The sequence below is a fragment of the Polypterus senegalus genome, chromosome 13, assembly GCF_016835505.1.
Source record: "Polypterus senegalus isolate Bchr_013 chromosome 13, ASM1683550v1, whole genome shotgun sequence".
Lineage (NCBI taxonomy): Eukaryota > Metazoa > Chordata > Cladistia > Polypteriformes > Polypteridae > Polypterus > Polypterus senegalus.
The window spans coordinates 76,730,999-76,757,861 of NC_053166.1; the positions used below are offsets into that span (position 1 = coordinate 76,730,999).

General features: G+C 38.4%; 1 protein-coding gene across 1 annotated transcript in view; it reads left to right on the forward strand.

The window, feature by feature from the left end:
- Nucleotides 1-26,863, forward strand: part of LOC120542743 (voltage-dependent L-type calcium channel subunit alpha-1D-like) — a 210,354-nt gene that overhangs the window by 154,491 nt on the left and 29,000 nt on the right. The window contains exons 33-40 of the mRNA XM_039775380.1: nt 1,120-1,185; nt 2,847-2,938; nt 8,672-8,831; nt 10,812-10,939; nt 11,237-11,333; nt 11,438-11,540; nt 11,978-12,079; nt 17,401-17,531. Of these exons, the coding sequence (XP_039631314.1) occupies nt 1,120-1,185; nt 2,847-2,938; nt 8,672-8,831; nt 10,812-10,939; nt 11,237-11,333; nt 11,438-11,540; nt 11,978-12,079; nt 17,401-17,531 (879 nt within the window). The remainder of the gene's footprint in view (nt 1-1,119; nt 1,186-2,846; nt 2,939-8,671; nt 8,832-10,811; nt 10,940-11,236; nt 11,334-11,437; nt 11,541-11,977; nt 12,080-17,400; nt 17,532-26,863) is intronic.

Genomic DNA, 26,863 nt, shown 5'->3' on the forward strand with positions numbered 1-26,863 from the left:
TATAGAAAGATAACAGTTAATTCAAAATTAGTGAAAACTTGTTGGACTTTCTTAAAAGCTATCAACGTGTGTGAAAACACCTACAAAACTAGACAAACTAAAGTGGAAGACTTAACAATAAGGATAAAGTACCAATGATAAACACATAGGAAGCCATACGTTCACAGAGTCATCATTGTCATGTACAATAATATTAAAGGAAAATTTAATTAGAAGAGAGAAGCAACAGCTATGTAGTAATACTACAGCAGCTTTACCTAATTGTATATTGAAATTATAGAAATTCTAGACTTAAAACAGGTAAACACTTTAAAAAAGAATAATACAATGCCAGTTTTGCTTCATGTCTGTTTTCACAGAAGTAAGCTGTTGTATAAAAAGCGAACCATTTCAGTACCTGAAGTTCAACTTGCTGAATTTGAAAAAATTGTAGTGTACATTATCATTGGAAAATTAGAGCAACTTGCCCAGATATCCTTTAGGGATAAAATGCATACAATGGATGTAGCATAGATGGAATTCCTACCCCAGTGTTAACTCTTAGTTAAGGAGTTGAATGGATCCAGTTGACATTGTCATGTCTGAAGTTATATGACACAAAGAAATGGGCTTTATGTTTTACCAGAAAAGGTTTAACAGCTAGGTGCTGAACTTAGTGGCAGAACTGACAGGATGGGCCCCTTAGTAGTTCTGCATTTACCATGCACTACTTTTTTCTGAAGTAATTAGAAGATTTAAAAGATGGCTCAAATGTTTTTATAGAACATAGAAGCATGAATTTATGGGATATTGAAGAGTCCTTAGACAGAACTGGGAGTATTTAATCTCAGGTTCTTTCACTTTCTTTTGTATGTGTAATTTTCTTGGTTTTTCATGGTAAACACCTCAGTTACTTGGTTTTGTGTTAATTTCGTAAAATATTTGCAATGTGTTAACCCATGACCAAGCATATGGTCAGTTTTGATGTAGTGTGCTTGTTCATCTTGTTTTACATTCAGGTTTAAATATGTTTTTTTTTCCAAAAACAATTTAACAAAGATATTTAATGTTTGCTTGAAAACCATTTATTAGAACTAAACTGCCTTAAATAACTCAGAGTTTTTTGTGTTCTGTTTACAGGCCCTGCCATATGTTGCTCTGCTGATCGCGATGATCTTCTTCATCTATGCTGTCATTGGAATGCAGGTATCATGTCCAATTCAGTTTAAATTACCTCTGATTCTGATTTACTGAGTACTAATGATTTGCAATTTTTAGTCAATTGTTATGCTATTTGTTTTTGGTCATTAGTATTTCCAACTTACAAAATACATAATTTGTGCTAACAGTCTTATATTGCATTAAATAAATTAAAGCATTTAACATTGTTTTGTAAGCTATACAAGTACAATTTTTAAATTGATAATTGCAAGCAGTATTGTATTGTATCGACATGCTTTTAAAAAGTTAATGTCTTATATGAACCAATACTTATTAAATTGTTGCATTTTCTTGAAATAAGTCCACTATAATAATAATGTGCGTAAGACCCCTTGTTTGACTTTAGTTTGAAACTGTAACTTTGGGTTATCCTAGATTTTAAGATTAAATTTTATAATTACACATTTCCTTATACTTTTCTTATATTACTCAGCTTGAATTCACTAGTACATCTGCCATAAATAAAACCGCAGATAAACATGTCTGTCTTTGAAACAATAGTAGACATTTTAACAATATGGCCTTCTTACCAAAGGTAATGGATATAAACAGGTAAGAATTCATCCTCCTAACATGTTCTGCCCTATTACTACAAAGGTTTTTCCTTCATATATGCATAGAGTAAAAAAACATGAAATCCTTAAAATGCTGTAGTAAACAAGTTCCTCACAATGTTCTTGAAGAGATCAATTTGAAATACCTGTATGTGTTTCCACTTGTTTAATTACACTTTAATTGTATAAGAAAACTTTCACATTCTAACAACGACTACTGTACATTGCTGTGTAACTGAAAAAAAATTTAAAACAGAAAACATGCCACACTGGAAATGTATAATACAAAAACTTCTGTAAATTTAAAAAACGGATCAGTTATAGGGTAAACTATCAAAGAGTTTGATTTAGGCAGATATTGTCTAATACTTTGTTTTAGCCATTCACCATTATTTCTGAAATGGTAAGTTGCACTCATCTTGGAGGTATTACTCATATTAACAATTGTATGAGAGTGCATTGTCAAAGGAAAGAGTTAGTTTAGTGTTACTTTCCACCTCCACAACTATTCACTAATAATAATATATTATGGAGAAGTGCAAAAGGAAGGATGTACTTCCTGTATAGATGGCTTTGCATCTAAAGTTACTGTATAGTCATATTAGTCTACAATACTCTCAGTGTTTGATCTTTTAATATTTCTGTAGTCATATTTAATGTCAATAGGAATGAAAAACGAATTTAGGAGTTATGAAAAAGAAATCAAACGTCTGGCTTATGAAATGCATAGATACCATTTGCAGCTATTGGTTACTGTTTCCATTACTGTACCATGTATTAATTATTTAAATATTAAAAAACAAAAATTATTATACTGTTGTAATAGTGTAGAAGAGTGGAACATGTAGTATATTACTTTTAATAATTCAAAGTTGTATGGTTTACACTTTTATTTTGAATATCCACAAAATACTTCAGATTTATAAAAATATACAGTATTAGATGGACTGATTCACAAAGTCTACACTGGTTAGATAGTGTGAAAAGAAGTGCTTTTTTCGTGATAGGTATAGTAGAGTAAAGGCGTCTTTTGTTATCTTTTATACTTAGTGGTGCTAACATTGTTGGATTTTTTTTTTCATTTTCTTTTAGACTTTTGGAAAAATTGCTTTGCAAGATTCAACTCAAATCAACCGAAACAACAACTTCCAGACTTTCCCTCAAGCTGTATTGTTACTTTTCAGGTCTGTGTTCTGTGCTCACTTTGTAGTTATTGCACTCAGATAAAATTAGGTGTAACTGGAGCTTTTAAACAGGCAGCACGATAGCACAGTGGTAGTGCTACTGTCTCGCAGTAAGGACACCTGGGTTCACTTCCCGGGTCCTCCCTGCATAGAGTTTGCATGTTCTCCCCATGTCTGTGTGGGTTTTCTCTGGGTGCTCCTGTTTCCTCCCACAGTCCAAAGATATGCAGGTTAGATGCAACTGGCAATCCTAAATTGTCCCTAGTGTGTGTGTGCCATGCCCAGAAATTTACCAGGGTAAATAAGGTTTGCATGAGAGGGTATAATGGAAAGACTAAAACAAAGGGTTAACTCAAAGAAAAAAATGAACATAGCACTATACTACTCTTGGTAATGGTGCACTTATATAAGCCCAGTGCCTTTTTGACACCTATCTAACTTCTATAACCTTGTACCAATATTCTGACCTTTTCTTCCTCATTCTCCTGTCTTCCAGGTGAACTCTTAAATCCACTCCCAAAATTCTAGACCAGTGCTTTCCAAAATTTTCCATGGCAAGCCCTTCAAGGTCTTCCAAATTTATGCTACCCCACAGTGACAGTCCTGTGTATTTACATGTCTATCTATATTTTAGAGGAAGAGTAAAAAAGCCTTGTTTACATTCATGAAAACATTTGTTAATACAAGTTTTTCAATATTTTTCAATATTGTTTTACAAATATTTTGAGGTTAGGTCACATATCAGACTTGCATTTCTTCATCAAGAATTTGTAAACATTCTGAGTTTTACTGTTTTTAAAAAGTATCATATTTTTATTTTCCTTTTGTTATTAGAATGGCGTAAAAGTCAGTTTTAAAGAGGCTTTTCAATATCAGCAATGCTCATTTAGTTATCTCAGCCAAAATACAGTTAACATGCAGTCTATGTCTTATGTAACTGCTGATTTGACACACCATGCTTAAAATACAATGCCTAAAACAAAGGTGTAATAAAAACAAATATTATGATCACCTGTATTATACTTTTGCTGTAACTTTAGAGGAAGAAAAAAAAGAAATGGATGTTTAGTTTAGTTCCATAGTCCCATATGTTATTCATTTACTGCCATCTCCTGCCCATAGCACTCAATTGGCATCCCATGTTACAATATATTAAGTAGGGTCAGTTCTCATGCACTTTATATGTTGTCCAATGGCTGCTTTTTTATTTTTAAATTGTATTTAACGTGTTTGACCAATCACAAGCAATTTTCTCTGAGGTTTCAGTGTGCAAACTGTGCCTGTTCTGCTATCTCATTGATCACATCACTTTGTGCACACAGTTATGTTTCATTTGAAGGCTGACATTTTCACCTGCTTATTTTAATTGTATATGAGTCACGACAATGGTATGCTTTGCAGATGCACTGTTAGCAAAAAAGTAAAACTATTATTAACACAAAATAAAAAAGCACATAGAGTACTATACAAGCATATATAATATTCAAGTTATACTTGAATTTGAACGTGTTTACATATTTGAATATGTACTTATTTTTAATATGAGTATTCAGATCTTCATTTTAGGCTAAATTGACAGCTCAGCTGCAGATGTGTTTGTTTTCTGGGTCCTTTAGAGCCAATAATGAAAATCTCAAAATTGTCATCTTTTGAAATGATTGCTTGCTATCTAACATTTAATCTCAGAGATACAATTCAGTAAATCGAAAATATATTTATTATCATTAGAATTCATACTGACATAAAATTGAATTAAGATACAGTATATGGTGTCTCTCAATAAATCCCAAAAGGGCAAAAATAAATATATAACAGAAGGGACCTGGAAATTAAACCTGGAGGCACACCATCACTAACTGGGACTACAGAAGTTAGTCAATATATAAGACAATAATGTCTTTCATAAAGGTAAAACTTGAATTAGAACAGAGTTGTGCCAGAGATTTCTAGTAATGTCAACCAAGATGACATGACCAACACTATTGAAAGCTGTGCTAATACCAAGAAAAATAAGAATACAGTATCCAATTTCCATTAGTCTTGAGAATAATATAATTTGTTAGTCTTACACATACTATTTCTGTAATATACCAGTCTGATCTCTAATGTCTTATTCTAAACATAGTTTAAAAACTTCTCACATTGCTCAGGAGTAGAATCATAATTGTATTGTTAACTGGATTGGATAATCTATCTATTGAATTAAACAGTTGTGAAATAAATAGACCTTGACACCAAAAAGAGGTTTGGGACAGCCACCCGTATACTTGCACAGAAATGTACAAATTAAGTCCATAACAGAACTGACTGGAAAGAGGTGGTTGGGTTTTTTTTAAGGTTGGTTAGCGGAAGTGATGTCATCTGGAGCAGGAACTGGAAGTGGCATTCTGGTTGCGGACCGGAAATGGCATCATCAGTGCCCCAGAATCCAGAAGTATTGTCATCAGGGTGGGGCCAGAAAAAGTGACATCATCAGAATCAGGCAGAGTTTCCTGTGTCTGGTCTGCAGAGATAAAGGAGACATGCCTGGCGTGGAATTATCTTCTTTTGGTCCTTTTAGCTGCCTCCTATGCACATGTGTGTGACACAGTAATAAAGGTTTATGGCCATTATTAGCTATTAAACTAGAGAAATAATTTGATCTCATGTTTGTCATAGTGGTATTAACACTAGAATCCCTGAAGCCTACGAAAAAACTCGTAATACAAAAAAAAAAAAAATTCCTTCACACCTCTCCTCATCAGAGTCTTTTGTTTTGCAAATATGTCGATCAGCACAAGCAGCAAGCAGCCTACCATCCCATTCCCCCCCCCACCGACGCAGCTCAAGTCGCAGAGAAAATTCTCAGAGCTAAAGTCTTTTTATCTGGTTGTGAGATGCCTGGAATTGTAGAGGGTAAATAATATATCGTTATTTGATATAAAACGGAATTTTTTTCCATACTATACTAAAAATGACAAGAACTGTATAATGTGTGAAGACTTTAGTCCAAATATCAAATAAACACATGAACCACAATTTTGACGTGATGACCCATGATTAGCTCCATGTCAAATGATTAATAAAAGGGTATTCTAACCGTGGCTGTATCTGAATTTGCATTTATTTGTGTTAATGTGGAGACCAGTTTCTTTTACAAACTGAAGGGTTCTTCTGCTGATGTTCCAAATTTTCCTTCCATATAGACAAGAAGATGTATAAAGTATTCTCCACTACATTGTTTGATCATGATGTATATCAGATTTTGCAAAGTCATCAGGTGTCCTAGAAAGCTCCAAAAGAAGAAGAAAATATTGCCTTTGACTACTAAGTGTGCTAAAGGCATTTTTTAGAAGCATCACATTACTGGTAGAAATGTGTTGGACTTATACTAGGTTTTTAGTAAGGTCACTCATCTGCCTTTACCATTGGAATGACGCTGAACTGAGAAAGCTGGTTGAGTTTTCTGAAGTCGGTAAAAAAAGCATCAAGAATCTTCAAATTTGTGCAATGTATGATTTGGTTGGAGCTTGGATTCCCTTTTGATGATTTTTAAAATTCTTTTAAATGCTTCTACTCTTGCCTTATTTGCCTCAGGAATTCTGTGAGGGATTACCACATACCACTAATCCTAAATTGGCGTGAATATCATGTGAAATGAAATGTGTTAAAGCTGGTTTACCATTCACAATATCCTTAAAGTTAGGATGTGACCCACTTATATTTTTAGTTTTTTCAAGAATTCTCTCATTAACCCAGTTACCACTCTAGTCTCTGAATCATTAAGAGTCCAGGAGTATAATGTATTGGTATAATAAATCTATTTTCCACTTATCAGGCTGCTAAACAGTACAGTTTGCTTAAACTTTCTCTTTCTTTTCATTAATCTCATATGACCCTTGTCATGGAGCTGCCAGTATTGACTGGAAGTTTATTGGTGACTAGTGACATACTGTATCTATTCCCATAAGTCAAACTTATAGTCTAAGGTCCTGCAGTTGTTGTATATAGCCATTGCAGCCTGAAAAAGATGGCTCTTAAATGTTAATTAACAAAGGAATTTATGTTCAAGTCTGTCTTGCAGTTTGAGCATGCAGTGTAATAATGTTCCTATGTAAACTTACCTGTCCTCCAAAATCTCTCTTGTATTGTCTAGGAGAGCTCCCAGTTGTCTCTGTTGAGAAAAGGTAAATGAAAAAAATTGCAGGACAAGGATGATTTCCTGCGGTGGGTTGGCACCCTGCCCAGGATTGGTTCCTGCCTTGTGCCCTGTGTTGGCTGGGATTGGCTCCAGCAGACCCCCGTGACCCTGTATTCGGATTCAGCGGGTTAGAAAATGGATGGATGGATGGATGATTTCCAATTTCTCCTTCTGAATGCACTATTATCTATTATATCAAGTAAAGGTTTCTTGTAATGTTCTACAAACCCTTCAGTGTGCAGATGATTTCCTGATTTACTGAAATATTTCACCTTTAATAATTTGTTTATTTCCTTAAATAAGTGAGTGAGGTGCCCTGATTTTAGGAATACACATATGAGAAAATAAACCCACCAATTCTTTTACAATTGCCTTAGCAGAAGCAGTTTTTAAGGGAAAGGTTTGGGTGTATTGCACTGTATAATTCCTGACAACTCTTTCAAATAGAATATGTATAGATAGGGAAATTAAAGATGCATGATTGGATCTTGTAGGCCCCATAATCAGGGGACTTCATTCATGAAGAAACTTTAACTTTAGACAAGATTTGTATGTTACAAAAAGTTCTTATTCGGGATCTAAATCAGTTTTAGGCAGTGAGTACTGTGTATTGAATCCAGAAGGCTCTTTTGTTATCTTGATTTGGCAGGCCATGGAAGTCAGTGCCATACTCATTTCAGCATTTTCACAATTTAAGATAACTGGCCATCTCCAAAGGCTTTAGCATAGACAAGTAATTTGGAACACCCTGCTCAATTTAATTGTTAAAATTAAAAAGCGACTTCTACTCCTTTCACACAGAACATAAGAATATTGACATTTTTCTGAAGTGGTGAAAAATAATCAATAGTCTGCAATTATAATATTACTCTTATTTTCACTTTCAACAGCTTTTTAAACATGCTGTTTTATGCTGTTTACTGGTATAATAATTACCCTTTTGAAACAAGCAGGAGCTATATATTTTCTTTGCAAAATATTAAAGATGTCACTGAATATGTCAGCTAATTGCTTGATGCAGGTTTTAAAAGTATGCCCTGAATTTCAATACAGAGCAGACATTTTATGAACATTAATAAAGCCATGGTTTAAACACTGATCACATTTTGCCTCTAGGTCTACCTGTTTTTAATTTTTGTTTTTTTCTGATCATTTCTCTAAATTTCAAAAAAATGTTCTTATCATTATTCTCATCTCAGCGCTCTGCTCTTATTATGGCTTTTCTTTCATTGTTTAAACACCAATTCATATATAACTCAGCAAATGTTTGAGGAGGCCAGCATGACATGAAAGGCTACAGTCTCACTGTTTGCAATGGATGTCTCGCCTCCAGGGCAGGGTTGGCTATTGAATATGGCTATGGGACCATACAGGATTATGAACAGAATATTTGCCATGCATGTCTAAATTTATTTCAGGAAGTTGAAAAATAATCTTTAATTTGTCAATTCACTTGTTTATGTATGTGGTGAAACACAAACTAAATAATTAATAAACCCTACCCCTACAATTTTCAGTAAAGCATTCCATATGATATTTTTTTATTTTACCAGGTGTGCAACAGGAGAAGCCTGGCAAGAAATCATGCTGGCTAGCCTTCCTGGAAAGCGATGTGATCCAGAGTCAGACTTTGGCCCTGGAGAAGAATTCTCATGTGGGAGTAACTTTGCTATCATCTACTTTATCAGCTTCTTTATGCTATGTGCCTTTTTGGTATGTATTAAATTAAGGTTATATCCCACTAAGTTCTTAGTGAAATGAACATTTTATATGATTAATGACCAGCAGGGTCTATTCTTGAATGCCTGATTATTTAAGACAGTTGAATGCAGCTAAGAGCTCATCTGTTCATAACTGACTGTCAAAAGGGTTGGCTATACATTGTCCAAGCAAAGGATCCGAAAATAGGAGGTGAATGTTTCAGGGCATCTTTGTCAAGCTTACAGGCAGTAATGCACTTCCATTCTGGGCAAAAACATTAGGCTTTATGTAGGTAAGATTGCTGGAATATTTACAGCAAGACACAGAAATATGGACGTTATTTCTACAGTATAATAATATGTATAGAATATTTTTCACAGCGGGGAGATTTAAGCATAGCTTTTGAGTTTCTAGTGTTGTTACTTGGGGAGCTATTAGTAGTATATGAGGTGGGTGGATAGTGGATATAAACATAGATTGGTGAAGGAGGCTTTAGCTTTTTAGGATTGGGTAGGAAAGTACCACAATTTGGCATCCATTTTTGGTGACATTGTGGGCAAGAAAGAAATGTGTATGCATCGATGTGTCCTGTGTTTGCATGCCTGTGGGTGTGTGTGTGTGGATGGTAAGGGAGGCATTAGATTTATTATTGGCCAGAGGAGCTGGGGAGTTTAGGAAGGAAGGAGAGTTTGTGGAGAAGGGTGAAGGAATGGGGTGCAAGGCTGAACTGAAAAAGGTTAGTAAATGGCTAAACAATCAGTATGCCTATCTCATGCATAAACCAGCTTGGATTAGAGTTGAGAGGAACAGGGCAGTGGTGTCCACCTGGACTAGCAATAACAAGCAGATTTAGTGGACATGAGACGTTTCTCACAGCACCATAGAACCATTAAATTTAACCTGACCACCACAGAAATCCTCTCCAAATACGGGTTCTCTGTGCCCCCTAAAATAAAAGCAGGTTTGAAGCCATCTTCCTCAACCTGCCTCTGCAAATCCTTTTCAGGACACAGCATTTTGTCACCTGGAGGTATATGAAAGCCACCACAGTAGAGAGGTGCAACAGAACTTTAAATCCTAAAATGTGGAGGTATTTATCCACCTAGAATATGTTTTGCTACGCAGGTGTTTCCCCACCTACTTCTGTATCCACCACCTGAATGCCTTCAAAGGCAGGACTTCCACTAGAAGCCAGTATCCTTTAGGAGGAGAAGGCCCAACAAGGAGCAGTGATATGCACACCCTCATATGTTCCTCATACATCAATCAGTCCAAACAGAGCACCTGTCACTTTTAGAATGCTTGACTCTGATTGGCTGAATGACTTTTTGGCATAACATACCTCATATAACTACTGGTATTATTTCTGTTGCTGTATATATGGCACCACTTTCATAATTTTTCACCTAATTCTACACTATATAGTCTCTCCTTTTTGCACTGTTGTGACTAGGTGGTTTAAAACGGTTTTACAATGTAATACAGATTGTGTAAGTTAGCTATTTAAAAAGAATAACATTAATGTTTGAGTTCTTTTAAGGCCACTTACAGCCTCGGCCACTCAACTAGGAAAACAATACTCTAAGTTTAAGTTTAAAAAGTATATTTTGACTTTTACATCTTCAAAAGCAGAGAAATTGAACTCTGAAAATTTTTCAACTATATTTGAGTTTTTTGAAGATGGAAAAGAAGTAGCTGAATTGTACATGCTAATGATTACAGAAACTAAGTTATAAAGAGGCAGCATGGTACCTGTATGGACAAGCTCTGTACTTGAGCTCAGAGAAAAGAATGTCATTTCTAACTATCTTGAAGTAAAGAGGACATGAATAGAAGTGTAAGGTTTTCTAGTGCTGTTTTAATTAATCTGCTTAATGGTGGAAGTTGTTTTAAATAGAGAAAGTGATGATTTCAAGCACATAGAGCTGGGTTCTGTTAATTATTATACAAGTAATTTCGAGACCAAAGTACTGAATCTTCTATTTTTTCCAGATTATTAATTTGTTTGTTGCTGTCATTATGGACAACTTTGACTATCTGACAAGGGACTGGTCGATTCTTGGGCCACATCACTTGGATGAGTTTAAGAGGATCTGGTCAGAATATGACCCTGAAGCAACGTAATTATTCCTTCTAAGTAACTGATTTCTGAGATCTGGTTCACATAAAGTTTTTCTCATTAGCCCTTCTCTAGATATTTATATTTTACTTAATATTTACTTACATATACAATATTTATTTACAAATAAAACATATTTAGCAATTTATTTTAGTACATTTTTCTGTTTTATGAAACCATTTTAACAATATTCCAATAAGTTATTTTAATTTAAAGTACAGTATTTTGCTAGAGACAAAGTAACTTTCAAAATGTATGTAGAATATGGGCTGAAAAGTATTTGAATTGTGTTTTTCAGAGGTCGCATCAAACACCTTGACGTAGTAGCTCTGTTGCGCAGAATTCAACCACCTCTCGGTTTTGGTAAGCTGTGTCCGCACAGAGTTGCCTGCAAGGTAAATCTTTTGTGCCATAATGATCCATTAGATATAGATTTTAAAGCTGAAAATATGTAAATGCTAACATTGTTTTATTTTTTTTTTTTTATTGCTTCTTGCAGAGGCTCGTGGCTATGAACATGCCCCTGAACAGTGATGGGACAGTAACCTTCAATGCCACACTGTTTGCCTTGGTTCGTACAGCACTGAAGATAAAAACAGATGGTGAGTTTTTGACCATTTTGTCCTGGCCTCTTGTGTCTTTTCTTTTACTTTTTCTGTCTACTCAAAGTTAATATTCATTCACCTAAGCATCTTATCATCCTGTTACATTTACACACTCATATAGTCTGTCAAATTCACACTGTATTTGCAGTGTCTCTGTGTGCTGATATATTTCTGTTGCTACCAGTGCTACTTATTTTTGCATTTCTGTGTTTTATGTTCTATGCTTTGCTTTCCAGTTTTCTCTCTCTCTCTCTCTCTCTCTCTCTCTATATATATATATATATATATATATATCTTCATAGTCCTCATTATTTTTTGTGTGATCTTTATGGTCTCTTATTAACTTTTCCCACACTGCCTTCTCTTACATGCTCATACTAGAATGAGTAATTTTCTGTTACTTCAGCAAGTATGTCCACTCTTACTGTATGCAGGCAACCCTGAGGAAGCCAATGAGGAACTGAGGGTTGTCATTAGGAAGATCTGGAAACGAATGAAGCCAAAGATTTTGGATGAGGTCATTCCACCTCGTGAGGGTCAGTACTTTTTGCATAATTTTCCTGTGCTATCTATCTTGGATTAATTTTAACTGCTGCTAACCCTGTCACTACAATGAACTTTCATTTACAAGAAGTTGCTTTGTCTCTTTCTTACATGCTCAATTTTCAAGTGTCCCATCAAAGCAATCCCTTCTTATCTACTATTCATTTCTCTCTGTCTCTCTCTGTCTGTCTCTGTCTCACTCTTTTCATTTTACTCTTATAAAACTTACATCAACCTTGCTGGCTCCTGTGAATCTTTTCCACAACTTACTTCCCAACTTCAGAGCCTTAGTTGGCTCAAAAATGTATTCTCGAATTACTTCAAGGTTAATATCGGACCTTATTTGGAAACACAGATACCAGTACTTGCACCCTAGCTGCTCATTGACCTGGGTCAAAATGCTTCCAGTCATGAATCATGTGCTGCCCCTCTAGTGTATATAACTCTGCCACCACTCTGGCCCCCACCTCGAGTATCTTCCCTGACCTTGACCATAAACATCTGGTCTCATTTTCCCCAGATAGGAACCCTCTGCTGCCTGTCTTTCTGGAGGTGTTCTGACAACTTGTCAGTACTCCATTACATCACTCTCTCAGTTAGTAACCCTTCTCCTGAAGTACAGATTTCAGTCAAAATATACTTGGTGCTTCTGAAGGTTTCACTTTTAGTCGTCTAACAAATTCTGGCTTCACAAACTGGCATACAGTGGTTCAGTGTCTTCCAGTGTTGTCCTCTTGTTTTCCTTCAGGTCTTCTGTGAGATTTTACTTACCCTATGCCTTTCTGAATGGTGTCCTTTTTCTTGGCAGCCCCTAATCAGCATTGTACCCCTTTAACCTCCTTAGCATTGCATTTTTTGGCTTCAAAAGTGAAATTTGAATGACCTAAAACGGTGAAAAGGTAAGCAGTAAACTGCCAGAATTTTAAATTTAAAATTTAGGTTAACAAAAACTGAAAAAAGGAAAATATCAGAATATGATAAATGGTCCTTCTTCAGGGAACAACTAGTAACAACTTACAGATGTTCTGCAGCAATTAAAGTAAGTTAAGCCTTGCAGGTTGAAGCAAACAATTTGCACAGATGTCACAATATCAGTTGATTACTTTAAAACATCTGTCTGTCTTAAAGCAGAGTTGGAACAAACTATGTTTTTACACCCTCTGAAGTACTACTTGGACAATATTCCAGGGATAACGGCAAGAAACAGCAATTAACAAATGAAATGAGACAGAACATTATTACCCTTAGAAGTATAGGTCTTTCATTTAGAAAAACTGCAAAAAAGTCAGTGTCCAACACAATCCAAAGGCAATTGGAACCTGGAAGACCCAAAGTCACAACCCAATCAGAAGGCATGATAGGTCACAGGACAACAGCTTCAAGAATGATGAAGCTAAAAAAGGGAGGCGCATTCAGACGCACTCTTCTCGATGTTTCTTTTGTTATTTAACTGTTCTCTTAATTTTGTTATGGACAACTAGTGCAAATCGTTCTTATAGTCACACAGAGTTGCTTAATACTGGACAAAGCTGTGAATATTTTTTTCGTAATTCTTTTAACTTCAGTAGTATCCTAATGGAGATAGACAAAATAATAACAGCGCCCGACAAATCAGCCTACAGAGGGGAGGTGTGAAATCTGGTGAGATTGTGCTCAGTGAACAACCTATCCCTCAATACAGGGAAGACCAAGGAGCTCATTATCGATTTCAGAAAATTATACGATGAGTATCATTCTCCAGTTTTCTTAGTGGGGTCAGGATGGAGTGTGTATAAAGGTTTAGGTTCCTAGGGATATATATCACCAGGGACCTTTCATAGACACCTAACACCATGGGACTGCTTAAGAAGGCACAGCAACGGCTGTTTTTCTTAATAATGTTGAAAAAATCTGGACTCCCTCGACAGGTATGCTGACCTACAACTGCTGCACCACAGAGAGTATTTTAACCCATTGTATTTTTGTGTGGTATTTCGGCTGCACATCTGCTGATTGGAAGGCTGTATAGTGTTGTTGGGGTGCAGCTTCCAGCCCTGAAGGACATCTGTAGCACACACTGCCGCAGAAAAGCCACCAGCATCGTCATGGATCCACTCACCCATGCTATAGTCTGTATGAACTTCTCCTATCTGGAAAATGCTTCAGTGCCTTTCATGAATGGACCTCAAGGCTCAGAGACAGTTTCATCCTAAGAGCTATAAACACACTCAATCAGTCCATTAAGTGCTCCTGGTAGAGAACTTTGCACTATATGTATATGTATATGTACTTTGTACTTATGTTTTCATAGTGTAAATTGTTATTGTTTTATTGTGCTATTTTTTTTTTCCTTTTATGGAAAGATTATTATTTTGTGAAGGAATTGCACATCAAATTTAATTTTACTGTTCATTTCAAAGAACAGCTTCAAGCAGAGCTTAACAGTGGTCGAAAAAAGCAAGTCACAGTTTCTACTGTGAAGAATGGACTTTGTGCTGCAGGTTTGATAGAGCGAGTGGCAGTAAAAAAGCCATCCCTCAAAGGACAAAATAGGGCCTTGAAATATCAATTGGGGATTACTGCAGAATGGACAAAGTCTCCCCTTCACAATAGAAACTGTGACTTAATTTTTTCGACCACAGTAAAGCTTTGCTTGAAGCTTTTATGCTGTGAAGCGCACCTATCACACAAGCTGGTGACCCTCAGAAACTTATCTTCTGATTGGGTCATGACTTTGGTTCTGCCAGATCTTTTCCTGTTAGAGTTTCTTCCAGTTTCCAATTTTGGAATGTGTAGGACACCAATGTACTCACTGACACTTTTTTTTGCAATTTCTCTTAATGAAAGGCCAACACTTCTAAAGGAATGCTTTGTCTCATTTAATTTGTTAATTGCCATTTTTGTTGCCATTATCACTGGAAATTACAACTTTCTACAATGTAGCATTGTCCAAGTAGTATTTCAGAGGTGTAGTAACCCATTCTGTTCCAAGTCTGCTTTAAGACAGAGGGTTTTTTAAGTAATCAGCAGAGGTTTGGACACCTGTGCAATTTGTTTACTTTTACTTGCAAGGATTAATTTACTTTAATTGCTTCAGAACATCTGTAGGTTGTAACCTTTTAGTTGTTCCCTGAAGAATGCCCATTTACAATATTCTGATATTTTCCTTTTTTCAGTTTTTGCTAACCTAAACTTTAAATTTAAACCTCTGGCAGTTTACTGCATACCTTTTTACCATTTCAGGTGATTCAAATGACACTTTTGAATCCAAAATGTCACTTTTTTAAATTTGAAGAAAAACAGGAAAAACTGAGGTGTTCTAAAATGTTTGACTTGTAGTGTATTTATTTATTTCAATGTGTTGTGAAGACTCACTCCAGAGGCATGTGTAAAATGGCACAAGACTTTTATTTTCTTCACCTGTGGGGCATATCTTCCCCGTGAACCCCACAGGCAATACACAGTCCCACAAGCACTTAAAGATAAGCACCAAACACACAAAACACTCTCTTCTCAAACCACCACTCCTTCTTGGCAACCTCGTCCTCTTCCTCCCGATTCTGGCCCTTGAGTAGTAGCTGCAGGCTCTTTTTGTAGCCCTCCCCTGAAGTGCTCCAGGTGGTAATTGGCCTAATTAGGCTGCACTTCTAGGTGTGGCTGCATTCCAGCCCACAGGGTCTCGTTAAGCTGTGAAGCTCCTCCAGGTGGTGGCCACGGAGCCCAACAGGTCTGAGTCCTGAAGTCCCACACCTGTGGCCCCGATGTAACCCAGGAGTGCTGCCACCACGTGTTCCGGGGGACAAAGAGTGGATCCCAAGGCCGCTCCCCCGGATCCAGTGTTGAATGGGCGTCCCAGCCGGGCATGGGACCCTGCCGCCTGTCACATTGTCTGAAATATTACTCCATACTTCATGTGAGTTACCCTACTCAATAAATGAGAAGTCATCAGCCACATAACTAGACCCAGAAAAGTTACAGAGTTATTGTTTTTCTGCTTATTTGTTCCTTGTCTTCTACATCTTCATTTATCCCTCTTACCGTGTTAGCAAATGTGTCAGTTTTCTTTTATTTCTGGCCTCTTTGGTGTTATTCTTGGTGAAAAGTGGTGCCACAAGGGCATCACCTATCACAATTACATGTGTAGTACTAGATGGCGCTACACCCGACACGTAGACACTGACAACATGTTTTTAAAAAGCAGCAAGAAGTTGTTTAATTTTTTCTCTTTAAATAAATAGTGCCCAAAGCATCTCCACCACAATAAACAAATAAACATAACAATATTTAATTCTTGAAATCTCTCCTCCACACCACCCAGCAAGCTCTATCCTCTACCTCCTAACTCCAGCTCACTTGCTGGGTCTCCAACAGTCCTTTAAATAGTCCTTGACCTGGGTCAGATGGAGAATTAAAGTTCTTTAATCAGCCTGGAAGTACTTCAGAGCTCCCATCCACGTAACTTGGTAGTACTTCTGGGCTATGAATTAAACTCGGCTCCTCCGGTCCTCTCACAGCTCCTCAAGGTGGCACCCATGGTACCCAACAGGGCTGAGAAACCGAACTCCAAGTCCCAAGATGATCTGTGGAAATCTGGGGCACTGTTACACTCCAGGGGAGCTGCCATCTAGTGTTTTGCCTTCCCCCATCCTTCCATCTTAGGGGCATCCCTTACGGGTTGAGCTGCCGGCTGTCTCATACACATGCAATTCGTTTACAATGTACTGCAGGTTATAAAACATTCAGAACACCCATAAACTTGCACAATAAATAGAAATAATAGTGAATTTCCAAAATGATTTGTTTAAAAATTGCCGCTTGTGTGAGTAGTGTAAGGACACAACAGTTTGTATTGCAGTCTAACAGACCCAGGAGCCCAGTCAAACTGGCCACTATCTATATAGAGTATGTATTTTATTTCTCTTTGCCTATTCCAGTTTTTTTCACATCTCAAAGATGTTAACATTTTGTTAATTGGTAACTGTTTGATACTTCCATGATATGCATTCTTTCTTTTTCCTTATATTGAACTAAATGCATTAGGAATACAAAATTAATACTTGCATATTTTAATGTGATAGAATACCTAATTTGTTAGTGTGTGTGCATTAGTTGCTTCATAAAATATCAGAGTAGATACTGACAGTCGTACTTACACAGGTGCTTTGTATACTTAAAGAATGAAGAGCTTTCATGTGGTGGAGATTGTAAGGTTTCTTACTCTGTTCTGGTTTTTTTTTAACAACTTGTTACTATAAACTTTTAAAATGATTGTGTGTACGTCTGAACAAGAATATACATACTATTAAAACTGTTTTTTTTTAATGTCATATTTCAGAGGAAGAAGTCACAGTGGGTAAATTCTATGCCACATTCCTCATCCAGGATTACTTCAGAAAGTTTCGAAAAAGAAAGGAGAAAGGTATGCTGGGTAGTGAACCTGAACCCAGCAATTCATCTGCATTGCAGGTTTGTAAAAAGGCATTAAAAGAATGGCAGTGTGAAAAAATGATTGTGTTCTTCCTTTACATCGGATTCACCATAACAGGAAGTTTACTAACTATGAATAAACTGAATGTCACTAACCTGATATATATATATATATATATATATATATATATATATATATATATATATATATATATATATATATATATATATATATCAGGTGGCTGTGCTTTAATGCCTTAAAGCTCCATAAATTGTTGGCTAATAAACTTTTATTTGTGCCCTTATTACACTCATGTAATAACTAATATGCAGTCAACATCATATGTTGCTAATAATTCATGAGCAGTTGGCCAGTGTCAATTATGGAAGCTCAACATGTGTGGATTTTGATAGAAGTGTGCTGTCTGGGTGAAACAGGCTTAGTTATCCGAAGGCATACAAACTAACTCACTACAACTGAATACAAGTAGTTTAATGTCAATTACATTTTTTCTCAAAGGTACCTTTTCTGCATTTCCTACTGTACCCAAACACATAATAGGGTTGATTTGAACAAGAAAAAAAGAAGCTTGTATTTTGGGATTCAATTTATGCAAGACTTAAATTGCAAAATATATTCTATGGCATATAGTTTATCACATCTTCTGATTTTTCTGGTTATTTTCTAAGCTGTAAGAAACCCTTTTGCAGCAATAAAATATGGAGACATTAAATAAACTTTTCAATGCAGTGTGCCTACTGCTAAAATAATTTCTTTTATGCACTGAAAATGCTTATAGCCTAAAATATATTTAATGTGGGATTCTTGTGATGGTGGATAGCATGTCTGAACAATAATTGACATAGATACCTAGAGCCTAGAGAAGTGGCTCTTCAAAAATTGGAGGTGGTATGTAATAATTTTTGTGATATAAAGAAGTAGCTGCATTTATTCTTTCATCAGAAAATTTAGGAATTTTTGTGAAAATTGTAGTTTGAATTATAGCTTTGTCATGCATTTCCAGTTTATTAATCATTGGTTTAATTTTTTTTCTGGACATGAACAGTCATTACAGAGTCAAACTGGTTTTATTAAAGGCAGGCATCAAGTGGCAAATTTCTGACAAGTACTTTATGTACTATATAACCCATTCACGGTGGCGTAGTGGTAGCGCTGCTGCCTCGCAGTTACCCGACCCAGGTTCACTTCCCGGGTCCTCCCTGCGTAGAGTTTGCATGTTCTCCCAGTGTCTGCATGGGTTTCCTCCCACAGTCCAAAGACATGTAGGTTAGGTGGATTGGCGATTCTAAATTGTGCTTGGTGTGTGTCCTGTGGTGGGTTGGCACCCTGCCCGGGATTGGTTCCTTCCTTGTGCCCTGTGTTGGCTGGGATTCGCTCCAGCAGACCCCTGTGTTCGGATTCAACGGGTTGGAAAATGGATGGATGGATAACCCATTCAGCATCTTAGCTCCCAGGTTTGGCATTTCTAGATGCAAAAAAAGCTACAATATAATTTAAGTATCTGTTTACTATATTGTGCAAATTTTGTGTTGAATCCAATATCTATGTTTAGATCAAGTTTTAGTACTATAGTACAGAAGCTTTCTTTTGTGTTAACAGTATAAGTTTTGACTGCTTTCTTGTTAGAGCCTGCAACCAGACTAGGGTTTCCACTATTGCAAATTTTTTTTCCCCTGCCTAGCCTTTTTCAGCAACAACTGGAAAAAAGGAATTACAAGGAAAGGAAAGGAACAAAATGGAACAAAAAGTATTTCTTTATATAGATGGTGTGGTTCTCTTCACTTCCACTACAAACTTATCATTGTCAATTGAACTAAATCTACTAGGTGGATTTTACAGGATCTCTGGGTATAAAAAATGCATCAATCAACAACAAGAACTGCAAGTTGCGAACGTGTGCATAGTCCATTTTTTGTTGCTAAGTTCATTTTTTCAGTTAAATTTTTCTGTTTTGTTGTAAAACATGATTACAGTGGATTATGTGACAAGCCCTCTCTAGTGTGTGTGTGTGTGTGTGTGCGCCTGTGTCTCTCTCGCTCGCGTGTGTGTGCAGCTGTCTCTCTCTGTCGTGTGCATGCGTGCGCCTGCCTGCCTGTGTCTCTCTTGTGTGTGTGTGTGTGTGCGTACGCCTGCCTGTGTCTCTCTCGCGCACGTGTGTGTGCGTGCGTGCGCCTGCCAGTGTCTCTCTTGCGCGCACGCGCGTGTGTGTGTGCATGCGCCTGTATCTCTCTCACGCATGCGCGTGTGTGTGTGTGCGTGTGCCTGTGTGTGTGTCTGTCTGTCTGTGTCTCTCTCTCGCGCTCTTTCTGTCTTGCTGCACAGGGAATGCACAGGGAGAGACTGAACAAGTGCATAAATCATCGGCGCGCACAAACTGAAAGGGAAACTGGCTCGTTCGTATAGCTAGTGTGTGGTCAATATATTTTAAGTATATTTTAAGTGTGGACAGAGGCAAACTTTTTCGTCATAACCCGATTTGTATGTGTTCAGAGACGTTCATGAACCGAGGTTCCGAGGTAATTTGTTAAATTATAACATAGTTTGACGTTTACTAGACTTCTTCTTAACACCTCCCATTATCCAACATTTTTGCTTATCCGACGTTCTGCCGGCCCGTTTATGTCGGATAAGCGAGACTCTACTATAATTAGAGTAAAAGCTTGCTCGTTCTAGTCACTTACATGCCAATAGTATACTATAGCACTTTATACTGTTTGTCTCATTATATTTTAGGCATTTTGGAGTAACATTTGCAAAAAACTTTGGAAGGTTTTAATTTTCTTTTACATCAGAGTTATTTTTTTACAGTCATGCTATACATTAGCATGAAATAGGACACTGTGTTCTTAAGTGAAGCATTTTTTACAAATGAAAAAAAATACTGTGCCTGTTCTTATTAGAATGGGGGAACAGGAACATTTCAATTTACAGAATACATCTACTTTGTAGCAGCAACGTTTTCACTTTCAGAAAACATAGATTCCCCATTTCTAAGATATTTTGTCCCTGTCTCTGTAGTTTTCGATGTTTCTGAGTGCCTGTTCATTCTCACTTTTTTTAAGGAGCTCGCTGTCTTTAAAAGGTCCACTTTCTGTTGCTATACTATTTTGTTTATCATTGGCTGAGCTTTCAAATTAGCAACTTTCTTTTAATATATGACATGCCTCATGGAAACAGTAGTATTTCAGCAGTGACATTAAGTTTATTTGATTAACAGAAAATATGCAATATGCATCATAACCAAATTAGACAGGTGCATACATTTGGGCACCCCAGCAGAAATATTACATCAATACTTAGTTGAGCCTCCTTTTTTAAATATAACAGCCTCTAGACGCCTCCTATAGCCTTTGATGAGTGTCTGGATTCTGAATGGAGGTATTTCTGACCATTCTTCCATACAACATCTTTCCAGTTCAGTTAAATATGATAGCTGCCAGGCATGGACAGCCTGCTTCAAATCATCCCATAGATTTTCAATGATATTCAAGTCAGAGGACTGTGAAGGCCATTCCAGAACATTGTACTTCTCTCTCTGCATGAATGCCTTTGTAGATTTCGAACTGTGTTTTGGGTCATTGTCTTGTTGGAATATCCAACCTCTGTGTAACTTCAACTTTGTAACTGATGCTTGAACAATTTCCTGAGGAATTTGTTGATATTGGGTTGAATTCATCCGACCGTCGACTTTAACAAGGGCCCCAGTCCCTGAACTAGCCACACAGCCCCACAGCATGATGGAACCTTCATCAAATTTGACAGTAGGTAGCAGGTGTTTTTCTTGGAATGCGGTGTTCTTCTTCCACCATGCAAAGCGCTTTTTGTTATGACCAAATACAGTAATCCCTCCTCGATCACGGGGGTTGCGTTCCAGAACCCCCCGCGATAGGTGAAAATCCGTGAAGTAGAAACCATATGTTTGTATGGTTATTTTTATATATTTTAAGCCCTTATAAACTCTCCCACACTGTTAACATTATTAGAGCCCTCTAGACATGAAATAACACCCTTTAGTCAAAAGTTTAAACTGTACTCCATGACAAGACAGAGATGACAGTTCTTTCTCACAATTATAAGAATGCAAATATATCTTCTCTTCAAAGGGGCGCCGTCAGGAGCAGAGAATGTCAGTGAGAGAGAGAGAGAGAAAGAGAGAGAGAGTGACAGAAAAGGAAACAATCAAAAAATCAATACGTGCTGTTGGGCTTTTAAGTATGCGCACCGCGATAAAGCAGCTGCAAAGAAGGGAGCAATGTGAAGGTAGTCTTTCAGCATTTTTTAGAGTAGCGTCCGTATCTTCTAAGCAAACAGCCTCTGTGCAAACAGCCCCTCTGCTCACACCCCCTCCGTCAGGCGCAGAGAAAGTCAGAGAGAGTGACAGAGAACGAGAAAAGCAAACAATCAAGCACCGCTTGGGAAGCACATCGTATGTCATTGAGGAGTTTTATTTAATACGTAATACATGCTCTGATTGGGTAGCTTCTAAGCCATTCGCCAATAGCGTCCCTTGTATGAAATCAACTGGGCAAACAAACTGAGGAAGCATGTACTTTAAATTAAAAGACCCATTGTCCGCAGAAATCCGCGAAGCAGCGAAAAATCCGTGATATATATTTAGATATGAGTGAAGCCGCGAAAGTCGAAGAGCGATATAGCGAGGGATCACTGTAACTCAATTTTTGTCTCATCAGTCCAAAGCACTTTGTTCCAAAATTAATCTGGCTTGTCTAAATGAGCATTTGCATACAACAAGCGACTCTGTTTGTGGCGTGAGTGCAGAAAGGGCTTCTTTCTCATCACCCTGTCATACAAATGTTCTTTGTGCAAATTGTGTTGAATTTTAGAATGATGTATAGATACACCATCTGCAGCAAGATGGTCTTGCAGGTCTTTGGAGGTGATCTGTGAGCAGTCAGTAACCATTCTCACAATCCTGCGCATATGCCACTCCTGTATTTTTCTTGGCCTGCCAGACCTGGGTTTAACAGCAACTGTGCCTGTGGCCTTCCATTTCCTGATTACATTCCTTACAGTTGAAACTGACAGTTTAAACCTCTGAGATAGCTTTTTGTTGCCTTCCCCTAAACCATGATACTGAGCAATCTTTGTTTTCAGATCTTTTGAGAGTTGCTTTGAGGATCCCATGCTGTCACTCTTCAGAGGAGAGTCAAAGGGAAGCACAACTTGCAATTGACCACCTTAAATACCTTTTACCACTTATGATTGGACACACCTGTCTGTGAAGTTCAAGGCTTAACGAGCTAATCCAACCAATTCAGTGTTGCAAGTAATTAATATTGAGCAGTTACATGCATTCAAATCCGCAGAATTACAAGGGGACCCAAATTTTTGGATAGACAGTTTTTCACATTTGAATTAATTTCATGCAACTAAATACTGCTTTACTAAAAATCTTTGTTCGGAAAACACCCCAGTACTCAGATGTTCCTAGGAAGTGAAAGAAATTCCACTGTTATGTTTTTTGTTGAAAGTAGAGTAAATTATTATGCAGGCTGAGAGGGGATCCCAAACTTTTTCATATGACTGTATGTTTAAACTGTGTATCACAGTGAAAAATAAAAGATGTATAGCATTAGCAATGTGTTATGATATGGCTCCACAAAAAGCAGACCCGAACCTTCACTGACCAACACAGAGGAGGCTCACTTCAACAACAACAACATTTACAGTATTTATATAGCACATTTTTATATAACAATGTAGATGACAGACAGAAAGTTATATGTGAAAAGAAAAACAATTAATATTAGGCAGTAATGTTAAAGAATAAGTAACAAAACAAGGTAAGGTCAGATGAACGGGAGGATAGAAAAAAAAACTCCAGTTGAGCTGGAGAAAAAAACAAAATCTGCATGGATGCTAAGGTCAAAAGATCACCCAGCCCCCACTGGCCATTCTACCTAACATAAATGTCCCTAAATAAAACCTCTTAGTTTCATGCCTCACATAACAGGATTTGATTAAGTTGGTCTTGTGGAGAGCTGACACACCTGCATTCATTCCATCACCTCATGGTGCTACATTATGCCTTGTTCAGGTGGTAGTGGTGCAGATCGTTACCACAGAAGAACCAGAAGGGACAGCAGAGAATAGTAGGGATTGGTACAGAGACAAGCTTACTCCAAAAATCTACCTACAGGCCCCATAAAAAATCTACCTGAGTAGACCCCATAGTGGGCAGTTGTCTTTAAAAGTTCAGAAAGATGGTGAGTTCCAAAATACTGTATACAAAAAGGGTGATGAAACCATGAAAACTGTTTTTTAAAGATCCAATCCAAAGACAGAGCAGAAATAATTAGAAAAGCCAGAAAAAAACATACAAAAAAACAAATACTATTAACTCTTTCACATTAGAATGCACCACTGCTGACACCTTTCCTCTGGGCTATTTATCAATCCAAAGGGAGGACCCAGCAGCAGTGACATCAGCAAGGCTAGATTAAGACCCCCACCTGGGGGTACAAATTTAGAATTTTGATTGACAACTTAATTGTCAAAATTTTGATGAAAAAATGTACCCTCAGCCAGGGCTCAACAAGCTCAAAGCCAAGAACAGATTGTGACTAGTAATTGTGCGTAACATGGTACCCATAAACACATGGGCTTATGCCTACAGAAAATCCAACGTAGCACTGAATATACCTTTCCATACAAAGGAAAATAATAAACTAGAAGAAAAGTAAAGAGTAAAAGATAAATTTTGGCATACAAATTTTATCACAACTCAGTGGTTTAGCTTACCATTGTGTGCATCTTACAATGCTACTTAACTAAAGCCATTGATACACTGTCAAGTCAAGTCAAGTCAAGTTGGGGAGCATGCACTAGTACAGTGCGTTGCTGCACCCACTACTCGAAAAAAAAACAACTCGGGATCCTGGTTTGCAACCCCCCAGGCAGACACACCGTTCAGTCCCACCCTCTGGAAATAACCCTCTATCTGCTGCAGCCAGGTGTTACGTGGGCGACCCCTTGGCCTGGTCCAGCCACTCGGGTCCCCAGCAATGAGGATCTTATGAGCCGGATCACCCTTGGGGAAACGCGCCACATGGCCGTAGTCATGTATCTGACGCTCCCTCACAATGCTGGTAATGTGCCTCATTCGGAACTCCATGAGCAACAGCTCATTCGACACAAAGTCAAACGAACGGTACCCAAGGATTTTCCGGAGAGACACAGTACCAAAGGAGTCCAGTCTTCATCTCAGGTCACTGGATAGCATCCATGTCTCACAACCATATAGCAAGACAGGAAGCACCAGGACTCTAAAGACTTGGACATTCGTCCTTTTGCATAGATATTGGGAGCGCCACACATCCCTTTCCAGTGACCTCATGACTCTCCATGCTCTCCCAATCCATCTACTGACTTCATAGGAAGAGTCAAAACAAACATGAATGTCACTGCCAAGGTAAGTAAACCTCCCAGCAAGGTCAACACTGTCTCTGCAAACAGACACACTGCTGATGGTTGTGCCCAAGAGATCATTCAGGGCCTGGATCTTGTTTTTTATCCAGGACACTCGCAAGCCCAGACACTCAGACTCCTCACTCAGTCTCTTGAGCGCCATGATCAGAGCCTCTATTGACTCCACGAAGATCACAGCATTGTCAGCAAAGTCAAGATCCGTGAATCTCTCTTCACCAACAGATGTCCCACAGCCGCTGGACCCCACGACCTTGCCCAGCACCCAGTCCGTACAAGCATTGAACCGAGTATGAGCAAGAACACACCCCTGATGAACCCCAGAATCAACTGGGAAAAACACAGAGGTCCTGTCTCCACTCTGCACAGTACTCACAGTACCAGTGTACAGGCTGACCATGATATCCAGCAACCTTGAGGGGATCCCACGAACCCTCAGGATGTCTCACAGGGCAGCTCAATCAACTAAGTCGAACGGTTTGCGAAAATCGATAAATGCTGCAAAGAAACTGCCAATATTCGTGTTTACGCTCCATGAGAACCCTCAGTGCCAGGATGCAGTTGATGGTAGACTTCTTAGGCATAAAATCAGACTGTTTCGGTCGCTGGTAGGTGAGCAAGTGATCACAGATCCTATTGAGGAAGACCCTAGCAAGGACCTTACCCGGCAACAACAGCAGTGTTAGTTGCTGAAATCCAGGTGATCACCCTTCCCTTTCCAGATAGGGATGACAAGAACCGTGGACCCAAAGATATCCAATGTCCTAGCTGGAGGATCAGCTTTGAACAACTGCTGAAAGTAGCTAGCCCAGTGGTTCACAACTGCAGTGTCATCCATAAGGACCATTGCATCAGCCACCCTGACTGAGACTCTCCGAGGAACAGATTCAGATGTGCATAATGCTTTGATTCCTCTGTAAGCTAGACCACAGATGGTGTGTCACTTGCTCACAGATTCCTCTAACAAACGCCTCTTTATCTGCCCTCAGAGCCCTCGCAGCCGGCGTTCTCAGTTCCCGGTACAGACCAGAGTTGCCATTGAGCTGTGTGCTGCGACTTCTCTCTATGATATCCAGGGTGCCCTGCGAGATGAAACACCTCCTTCTGGGAACACCAGTAACACCAACACAACCCTCAACAACCTTCAGGGTCTTGTCACGGAAGGTCTCCCACATCACATTAGGATCGGCTGTCGTATTCAAATCTGAAAGTTCCTCACACAAACTGTGTGCAAACTCATTAGAAACAGCCTGGTCTTGGAGTCTGGCCAAGTCCACGCTCATTTTCCTAGTAGGTGGTAATCTACTGGACCTAAGCTGGATCCTAAGAGTAGCAACAGCAAGTCTGTGGTCAGAATTCACAAACTAGGCACTTTTGTAGACCCTGCAGTTTTGCAAGAGCCTCCAATGTGTGCCCACGAAGATGTGATCGATCTCCTTCACTGCACCACCAGTACTGGAGTACTAAGTCCAACGATGTGGCTCAGGGCGCTGGAACCGGGATCCAGTGAATCACAGCCCCTGACCTTTTGCAAAGTCAAGGAGCATGGAGCCACTTTCACCATGGTCACCAGACCCATGGGGACCGAGACAATCCTTATAGCAAGCCCTGTCAGTGCCAGTGGTTGCATTGAAGTCACCCATGACCAGAGGAGTCTCACCTTGTGGGCACCCATCAACCACTGACCGAAGCTGCGAATAAAATGTCTCCCTCGCCGAGACATCACTGACCGCAGTCAGAGCATACACTGAGACAACAGACAAGGCATCCAGGGAATGCCGTAATTTGAGTCCCATAATACACTCGTTGAAAGGAGTGACATCGGACACCTTCGGAAGAAGCCAATCCGCTACAGCAACAATTGTTCCCTAGGTATGACAGCCATCAGACTGACCAGACCAAT